The 9,981-nt window shown below is 39.5% G+C and overlaps 2 protein-coding genes across 2 annotated transcripts; both read left to right on the forward strand.

Annotated features, from left to right (window-relative positions):
- Positions 1-820: 820 nt before the first annotated feature.
- Positions 821-2,578, forward strand: LOC145952404 (uncharacterized). Its single transcript, XM_083064762.1, has one exon. The coding sequence runs from the start codon at positions 821-823 to the stop codon at positions 2,576-2,578; it is 1,758 nt and encodes a 585-aa protein (XP_082920888.1).
- LOC145952686 (uncharacterized) lies at positions 2,384-5,056 on the forward strand. The gene is made up of 3 exons (XM_083065579.1): positions 2,384-3,522; positions 3,610-3,694; positions 3,779-5,056. The coding sequence occupies exons 1-3, from the start codon at positions 3,218-3,220 to the stop codon at positions 4,484-4,486; spliced, it is 1,098 nt and encodes a 365-aa protein (XP_082921705.1). The 5' UTR covers positions 2,384-3,217; the 3' UTR covers positions 4,487-5,056.
- Positions 5,057-9,981: the final 4,925 nt, after the last annotated feature.

Here is a 9,981-nt window from a genome sequence, read left to right on the forward strand (position 1 = left end):
AACACATCTAGGTGGGTGGCTCTTTGGAATGAATTTACTCCAACCGGTTTTGAAATTGTTAATTTGGTTTAGTTAGGTTCATCCAATGTGAATGGAACCTAGCTAAATCAAATCTATGAAAAATTAGGAGTAAAATGAGTCCAATATGTAAATTTTAGCCTAGGACCACCTTTTGGCTAAATTGCTAGTAACACTCTCTAGCTTGCTAATGGCACTCTCTAGCTTGCTAATGCCACTTCCAATCCTACTACTAGAAAACTAAGAAAAGAGTGTATTTCTAGGTTAGGTTAAATGGAGTCAAAGTGCCCAAGTAACCTACCCTAGAAACAATATACAATAGCTACTAAAAAGGAAATAAAGTGCCTCACAAATACAAAGGCAAAAATAAACCTATACAAGTATCTACTATATACAAGGTACAAGAAATCAAACTATACAATATATTTACAATAGAGACTATGAGACTAAAAAGAGGAATCATACTCAATACTCATATTGAGCATAGGTCTAAGAAGCACCTCCTCTATAGAAGCCTCCTCCAGCCTCCTAACCATAGACCTAGTTAGAGGCCTAATGGTCTTCATGGGTGAGCCTCCTTGGATCAACCTTCACCTTTCTTGGTCTTACCTCTTCCAAATGGATCCTTGGGGATTAGATTTCCATCAAGTTTACTATTTTGTAATATGACTATATTGTGCTTTACATAGAACTATTGTACTGCTTTTCAAGTTATATAATGTAGAGGTCCACGTAACTAAATTAGTTGACAATTATATAATATGTGATAATTAATTAGGTAAATTTTTTGAATCTACAGAATATGGATTATTTTGTTTCAAATCGTGCTTGGGTGTACGATAGGTGTTATAGTGGTAGAAGAGGTTTAAAAGAGTCTTTTGTACAAGGGGTAGATGAGTTTGTAAGCAAGGCTCGTCAACAAGATCGTTTTCATAGTGATGGTGGGATTAGATGTCCATGTGTTAAATGTGATTGCACACGGATTTTGGAGGATAGAGTTGTGAAAGTTCACCTTTATAAACATGGGTTCAAGCCTAATTATTGGATTTGGACAGATCATGGTGAAGAGATGCCAAATTTTGATTTAGATATTGATGAAAATTGCATCAATGCATCAAGTAGTGGTGTAAATGTGGCACAAGGTGATCAGTTTATGTCAATGCAAGAGATGGTGTGTGATGCTTTTAGGCAACAAGAGACATTTGAACCGAGAGATACACATGACATGGAAGAGCCTCCAAATGAAGAAACTCAAAAATTTTATAACTTGTTGCTAGAGGCAAATAAGCCATTGTATGAAGGGGCATCAGAGTCTAAATTATCTATGTGTGTGAGGTTGTTAGCTTGCAAATCCAATTGGAAGGTTCCTGATCAATGCTTAGATTTTATTTGCCAAATGTTATTGGATGTCACACCCATTAAAAGGGGTTTGCCCAAAAATTATTATGATGCAAAAAAACTAGTATCAAAGTTGGGATTGGAGACTAAGAGGATTGATTGTTGTGTCGATGGTTGCATGTTGTTTTATGATAATGAATATGGAAAAAATGATGGAGCGTTAACTGAATGCAGATTTTGCGATAAGCCTAGGTATCAGAACCATAACACTGGAACAACTAATAAAAAACCAGTTCCAGTTAAGGCCATGTTCTATTTGCCTATAATTCCAAGGTTACAAAGGATGTTTGCATCAATGCAAACTGCTGGACAAATGACATGGCACTATGAGAATAGAAGAAGTTCGGGCATATTACGTCATCCATCTGACGGTGAAGCCTGGAAGCATTTTGATCGCGTCCATCCCGATTTTGCCATTGATCCACGTAACATGCGACTTGGTTTATGCTCTGATGGATTTACACCATATATTCAAGCATCAACTGCACCTTATTCTTGTTGGCCAATAATTGTTAGTCCATACAATCTTCCTCCAGAAATGTGCATGTCCAAACCTTACATGTTTCTAAGTTGTGTCATACCAGGCCCATCTAATCCAAAGGCTGGTATTGATGTTTATTTACAACCCTTAATTGATGATTTGAAAAGGTTATGGAATGGTGTTCTAACATATGATATTTCAAGGAAGCAAAATTTCGTGATGAGGGCAGCTTTGATGTGGACTATCAATGACTTCCCTGCTTATGGCATGTTATCTGGTTGGAGTACTCATGGTAGATTTGCATGTCCTCATTGCATGGAGCATACAAAGGCATTTACTTTAAAAACTGTAATAAAGCCTTCATGGTTTGACTCACATCATAGATTTTTACCTAGCGATCATGCATTTAGGAGGAACAAGAATGCATTTAAGAAAGGTGAAGTTGAAATGGATGGGCCACCCCCTATGTTGACTCCCAAACAAGTTTGGCATAGAGTCATGAATTTACCAAAAGTCATAGAAGATGGTGTGCTTAGACTAGATGGACATGGACAACAACATAACTGGACAAAAAGAAATATCTTTTGGGATCTTCCTTACTGGAAAGACAATTTATTAAGACACAACCTTGATGTTATGCACATAGAAAAAACTTCTTTGACAACATATTCAACACTGTGATGAATGTATCTAATAAGACTAAAGACAATGAAAAGGCAAGGAAGGACTTAGCTTTGTATTGTAGGCGAAAAGACTTGGAGCTAAAGCCACAAAATAATGGGAAGATGTTAAAGCCAAAAGAAAACTACATATTAACTGTAGAGCAAGCAAAACTAGTTTATCAGTGGATGAAAGAACTTAGGATGCCTGATGGTTATTCTTCTAATTTGGCAAGATGCGTTGATGTTGAAAAGAGAAAAATGATTGGAATGAAAAGTCATGATTGTCATGTATTCATGGAGTGTCTGATTCCAATTGCCTTTAGTTCATTACCAGTTCATGTTTTAAATCCACTTATTGAAGTCAGTAATTTCTTTAAAGATTTTTGCTCTACAACATTGAGGGAGGATGATCTGAGTTAGATGGAAAAAAACATTCCAATTATTCTCTGCAAGTTGGAGAGAACATTCCCTCCAGGATTCTTTGATTCAATGGAACATCTCCCTATTCATTTAGCCTATGAAGCTAAACTTGGTGGACCAGTCCAATATAGGTGGATGTATCCGTTTGAAAGGTAATACAATTATGACTGAAATTTAATAAAATTACTTTTGTTTAATTCTTATCAATTATTAATAAGTTATTACATTCTATAGATTCATGGGTGATGCTAAACGATCTATAAAGAATAAAGCTAGGGTTGACGGCTCAATTTGTTATTCTTACTTGCACCGTGAAACAACTCATTTTTGCTCTCATTATTTCAACAACTTCATGTTGTCACCACAAAATTCTAGAAACGAAATGGAAGTCGAAAGTCAAGGGTGCTCGTGTATGTTATCAATTTTTAACCAACCTGGTCGTCATTATGGGAAAGAGTTGACTCATTGGTTAACCGATGCAGAGCTAAACTCAGTTCATGTTCATGTGTTGATCAATTGTATTGAAGTTAAACCATACCTTGAGTAAGTAATTTACAAAATTTCCAATATTTATTATATTAGGATTTGAATATCCTTATCATTTACAATTTGAGTGATATAATTGGATAGTTCATTCCTACAATCCCAACAAATAAGTGAATCAAATGCTTCTACTCGTATACATGCAGAATTTCCTACATGGTTCAAGAATCAAGTATGTATATATCTAAACACTTATTTTAGTTTTTCTTTACCAAAATTCATAACCCTAAACCTTTCACGAACCTTACCTTTGTAGGTTAACAGTGAGCCTTTATCTGTGAGAAACCAACACTTACGAGATTTATCATATGGTCCTCTGACTTGTGTTAAAGAATGGCACACATTCTTTGTCAATGGGTACAAATTTCACACCCATGCATGGAGTGAGGGTAAAAAAACAATAAATTATGGTGTTTATGTTAAAGGGCTTATAGAAGGGGGAGAAGATGATTTCTATGGAGTTATTAAACACATGTATGAGCTAGAGTACAACACCTCAACATATCCTAAAAAATTTGTGGTATTTTATTGTGATTGGTTTGATCCATCGAGTAGAGGTACAAGAATTGATCCCAAATATAATATAGTCGATATTAAAATGGATAGAAGATATCAACTATTTGATCCGTTTATCATTGCACACAATGTAAGACAAGTGTATTATGCCCCTTATCCTGCAACACGAAGGGACAAACGTGGTTGGTGTGTTGCAATCAAAACAAAGCCAAGGGGTAGAATAGAATCTAATGATATAGAACATGATGTACCTTATCAAGTAGATGAAATGTTACATGCCAATGAAGTCATTGAAGTTGAAGGAATTACGGGATTACAAGATTTAGAAGCTGATCTTGAAGAAGTCAATGAGCTAATCAATGAAGAAAATGATTTGGCAGAAAACAATGAAGACAATGAACTTGATGATGATTTTGAAGATGAGTTTGAAGACTATATTTCGGAATAGGATTAGAAAAATTGGATTTGAAGTGTATGATTTTGATATCAAAGTGTATAATCATAATTATGCAACTAGTATAATAAATTTGATTTGTTGTCTATTTTTATATTATAGTTTCATTTTGGGTATTATTTTGTAACTTTATTTTCAATGAATAGATATGTCATCAGGAGGTTGTGACCCTCCCCGTCCACCGTCGCCTAGCGGAAATAAGGGGAAACAGGTAATGAAGGGGAAGAAGCGATATGAGATTAAAGTATTGTCACGTAGAGACAACTTCACATCATCTATCCCAGCCCCAGTTGTGGCATCTAGACCATTGTAGACCCCTAAAATTGCCCGGGTCGGAAATAAAGCTTGAAGGCTCTCGAAGACTGAAGGAAGATCAGCCACAAGGACTCCTGGAAGGCCCTAGGAGGGTTCTCTGTAGGTCTAGAGGTCTTAGAATAGCTCAAAATAAGAAAGTGGAGGGAATGAAGCCCAATACGGCCGTACTGAACTTAATACGTGTCGCCACCGGCCCGAACGGGCCTCGGCGGTCGCGAAGACGGTCGAGCTCGCTTTTATTTTAGTTTTGAAAATGTATTGGATTATTAGAACGACTTGTTCTCAAACTGAGACCTTGTCGATCTTATCCAATTTATTTATTAAAAGTCTCACCAATCCATATTAATCCCAAGCGGGACCCTCCATGGATTAGTGGTTTTCGCAAAAGGAGGGTTCGTGGAGTCGCCACCAATGTTTTACTCAAAACATTGGAAAAAGGGATAAGGCAATTGATTTTATAAATCAACTTTGGCCATTACAACCAGAGTTGGGTAAGGGAGTCGGTTACGCGTGGGGAAGGTGTTAGCACCCCACAACGCCCCTTTCGGGTTCCCTATGACAGATTATTTCTAAAATAACAGTGTAAAATTACTAAATTACCCCTATTTATTCTACGCAATTATAAATTAACTATCTACATGATGACAGTTTAAATATGCACACAGAAAGCAGTAAAAGGAAGGATTTAAGAAGAAACCTTTGAAGCGTGCTTTTATATATTTCGTAAAACTGGGAAGCTTTTTGGCGTTCCCTCGCTCTACAAGCCCGCTCGCTCCCTCCTATAAAATTTTGACTATGGAAATCCGGAGGATTTCCCTTCGACTAGGTTCGAATCTCCAAGCTAAGTGCTCGGAATTCCAGAACTTTGTCGGATCAACTCTCCGAGTGATTTCTAGGGCAGAACACTACTCAAAAACCCCAGAATACTCAAGGAGGGAGTCAAAACTGAGTGTGAAAGTGTGAAATGACGTCCAATTGACGTCATATTTATAGGGAATAGGCGCAATACGGCCTACAGAAGCAATACGGCCGTATTGAAATTTTTGAACTTCAATACGGCCGTATTGAGTTCAATACGGCCGTATTGAAATTCAGAAATTTCAATACGGCCGTATTGAGTTCAATACGGCTGTATTGAAGCTTCAATACGGCCGTATTGATTTCAGTACGGCCGTATTGAAGTTTCAGAAACTTCAATACGCCGTATTGAGTTCACTGCGGCCGTATTGAAGCTTCAATACGGCCGTATTAAGTTCAGTACGGCCGTATTGGGCTTCATTCCCTCCACTTCCTTATTTTGAGCTATTCTAAGACCTCTAGACTTACAGAGAACCCTCCTAGGGCCTTCCAGGAGTCCTTCTGGCTGATCTTCCTTCAGTCTTCGAGAGTCTTCGAGCTTTATTTCCGACCCGGACAATTTTAGGGGTCTACAGCTGCCCCCCCTTTACTTAGTCAAACGGTCTTTTGGTGTACCGGCTGACAAGTAAAGGAGTTGACCCAATTGTCCGGGTGATGTGCCAACCTTCTGACTTGTAGCGTCTTCCGGTGGAAAATTGTTGAGTAGCCTCTCCAGGTTGATGCATACCTCGGCGTTTCTGACAACCTCGGTAGCTGAGTTTTACCCTCTCTAGGGTCAACTTCACTCGACGCCCGAGCCGGAAGTTGAACATCGACGTGTCTCTGACGACGCTGATGGTTGAGTACCGCCTCTCCAGGCCTAGCCTCACTCGATGCCCGAGCCGGAAGCTAGACACCAGTGTTAACATCACTGATGATTGAGTACCCGCCTCTCCAGGCTCTGCTTCGGTTGTTTCTGACGACCTAGGCAGCTGAGTTTGCCCTCTCCAGGGTCAACTTCACTCGACGCCCGAGCCGGAAGTTGAACACCAACGTGCCTCTGACGACGCTGATGGTTGAGTACCGCCTCTCCAGGCCTAGCCTCACTCGATGCCCGAGCCGGAAGCTAGACATCAGTGTTAACATCACTGATGATTGAGTACCGCCTCTCCAGGCTCTGCTTCGGTTGTTTCTGACGACCTAGGCAACTGAGTTTGCCCTCTCCAGGGTCTGCCTCTGTGTTCTTAACGACATTGGCAATGTGAGTTTGCCCTCTCCAGGGATTTGAGATGATTTTTGTCTCCACAGTCCACGATGCTGCTTCGACGGTTTTTCTGATTTCGTGCCGCTGAGGGCTGGATAACGCAGGGATGCATCTAGGGGATGTGCAGTCATTCACAGGTTCCTGTGCCCCAACTTGCATTGCATTGTTGGTACCCATGGGGAATTTCTGACTCCTTGGGGTGTAGACACAGATTCTCTCTCTCTGAGTTAAGCGATGCCTCATGTTTGGCTGTCGTCCTTTTGACGTTGGTGGAGTATCCCGGTTATCCTTATTCGGGTATCTCTTTTGGATTTTCTGATTTTTGCTGCCTCTGTGTAGGCTGTTATCCGCTGGGGATTCTGGATGTTGATTTTGTCTCCACAGTCCACGATGCTGCTTCGACGATTGTTTTTGATTTTTGTGCCACTGAGGGCTGGATAACGCAGGGATCCGTCTAGGGGATGTGCAGTCATTCACAGGTTCCTGTGCCCCAACTTGCATTGCATTGTTGGTACCCTTGGGGAATTTCTGACTCCTTGGGGTATAGACACAGATGCTCTTTCTCTCTGAGTTGAGCAGTGCCTTATGATTGGCTGACGTCCTTTGACGTTGGTGGAGTATCCCGGTTTATCCTTATTCGGGTAACTCTTTTTAATTTTTGGATTTTGTTGCCTCTGTGTAGGCTGTTATCCGCCAGGGGATTTTGTCATTGGTTGTAATTGGCCTCTTCTGTTAGGCAGATCATCTTGATGTTCAATGATAGGCTGAGAGCCGGATTTCGCTTGGGGAATGATTATTGATCTTTTCGATTTTTTCTCTTTTTTGAAAGAGTGCCTCTGAATAGGCGAATTATCTTGATGTTTGATGATTGGCTGAATGCCAAATTCCGCTTGGGGAATTGTTATTTTCTTTTTTTTTGGGTTTTCCTTTTTGAAGGAGTGCCTCTTGTGTAGGCGACTGGGGATTTGAAGTTCAGTGTTCGGCTGAGTGCCGGATTCCTCTTGGGGAATGGTTATTGATCTTTTTTATTTTTCCTCTTTTTGAAGGAGTGCCTCTTGAGTAGGCGATTGGGGAATGAGGGATCTTATGTATCCCAGAGTATTATTTAGGAAACCTCTGCAGGCTTAGCCTCACTCAACACTTGAGCTGGAGATCTATCTTCACTGAGGAAGTTTAAGTCCTTTGACTTGGATATTCTGCTTGGGAGATCGTACTTCCATTGGGGATTTTTGACGATCTTGCTTGATAGCTCTTGCTGGGGATTTTGAATCCATGAGTTGAGGTTCCCTCTGGGGAGTATTATTTCTGCGAGCCTCTCCAGGCTCATTTATTCTGTACAGTTGGGGAGTATTATTTCTGCAAGCCTCTCCAGGCTTAGTTATTCTGAAGGAGTATTATTTTTGCAAACCTCTCCAGGCTCATTTTGTCGAATTTTGACTTTTCTGTATTTTGCCTTTTTTTTGTCATTTTTTGGCTTTTTCTGTATTTTTGCCTTTTTTGTCATTTTTTGGCTTTTTCTGTATTTTTGCCTTTTTTGTCATTTTTTTGGCTTTTTCTGTATTTTTGCCTTTTCTGTTGTTTTTCGGCTTTTTCTGTACAGAAATGTCTCAGTTATTCTGAGAGAGTATTATTTCGGCGAGCCTCTCCAGGCTCAGTTATTTTGAGAGTATAATTTCGGCGAGCCTCTCCAGGCTCAGTTATTCTGAGAGTATTCTTTCGGCAAGCCTCTCCAGGCTCAGTTATTTTGAGAGAGTATTATTTCGACAAGCCTCTCCAGGCTCAGTTATTCTGTGGGAGTATTGTTTCGGAAAGCCTCTCCAGGCTCAGTTATTCTGAGAGTATTCTTTCGGCAAGCCTCTCCAGGCTCAGTTATTCTGAGAGTATTCTTTCGGCAAGCCTCTCCAGGCTCAGTTATTCTGTATGACGCTGTTGATTTTCTGAATCTTTGCATTTTGTTTGCTGCTGTCATACACAAGCAATTTTTCTATTTTTTCTATTTTATGTAGTTGCCTCATGATGAGGTCTTTGAAAATTTCTTTATGGCCAATACGGCCGCATCCATTTCAGTACGCCCGTATTGAGTTGAAATTTTGTTCATAACCCTGATTTTAGTACGGGTGTACTGAACATGGTACAGGCGCATTGTTTTTTCTGAAATTTATATTATATATTTTTTTTGTTTTTTCAATAAACAGAGAATAAGTGATCTTCCAGTACACCTATCATCTGTATGCATGTATGCAGTATGATGCACCTAATTCTATTTGATTCTTTTTTCAAAAGAATTAACCGATGCGTTTTTGTGTTTGGATTTTGCCATTCCTCCAGACGGACTGTGCGCTGCCGACTTCTGTAACCGAGGAATGATGCGTATTATATTTGAAATTTGGTGTCATCAACCAAATGATCCTTCCCTTTCTTTAGAAGATGTGTCAACCCTCTTATTGACCACTATATCTCCATGTTTCCACTAGATTATTCAAAAATCGTTGGGACAAGAGAGAAAAGAAGGAAAGGATATATTTTCAAAAGTTTGTGTTTTAGAGGGGATTATTTTATTTTTGAAAAATTGTTTTTGTAAGCATGGATGGCCAAGGTAGGCTTATTGTGTTTAGGTTTGTTTGTTTAAACACTTATGAGGTTAAGCACATCTTTGTTATTAATGATTGTGCTTTGACAACTTGGATAGCTTTTCTTGAGCCCCTTTGTTGAATTCAATTGATGGTACCATCATGGATTTATTCTGTTTTTTTTCTTTTTTGATGGCTCTTACTTTTGCCTAAAACACCCATTTGTGGTGTCTTAGCGGGCTTTTGTTTTTATTCATTATTTTGTAACCCTAATTTTTGCCTAGGTCACCCTTTTGTGGGATTCCTAGCGGGTCTTTTGGTCTTATTTTGTAACCCTAACTTTTGCCTAGGTCACCCTTTTGTGGGATTCCTAGCGGGTCTTTTGGTCTTATTTTGTAACCCTAACTTTTGCCTAGGTCACCCTTTTGTGGGATTCCTAGCGGGTCTTTTGCTCTTTAGGATTTCTTTATCCATGATGGCACTTATTGAGGCCAAGAAAAGGT

This window comes from Cajanus cajan, chromosome 10, assembly GCF_000230855.2.
Source record: "Cajanus cajan strain Asha chromosome 10, NIPB_CcT2T_4, whole genome shotgun sequence".
Classification (NCBI taxonomy): Eukaryota; Viridiplantae; Streptophyta; class Magnoliopsida; order Fabales; family Fabaceae; genus Cajanus; species Cajanus cajan.

Bases quoted from the DNA above. Each gene is read 5' to 3' on its own strand.
- LOC145952686 (XM_083065579.1), top strand. From the start codon at position 3,218: ATGGGTGATGCTAAACGATCTATAAAGAATAAAGCTAGGGTTGACGGC. The intron at 3,523-3,609 runs GTAAGTAATTTA...ATAATTGGATAG, and splicing joins GAAGTTAAACCATACCTTGA to TTCATTCCTACAATCCCAAC. The intron at 3,695-3,778 runs GTATGTATATAT...TTACCTTTGTAG, and splicing joins CTACATGGTTCAAGAATCAA to GTTAACAGTGAGCCTTTATC.
- LOC145952404 (XM_083064762.1), top strand. From the start codon at position 821: ATGGATTATTTTGTTTCAAATCGTGCTTGGGTGTACGATAGGTGTTAT.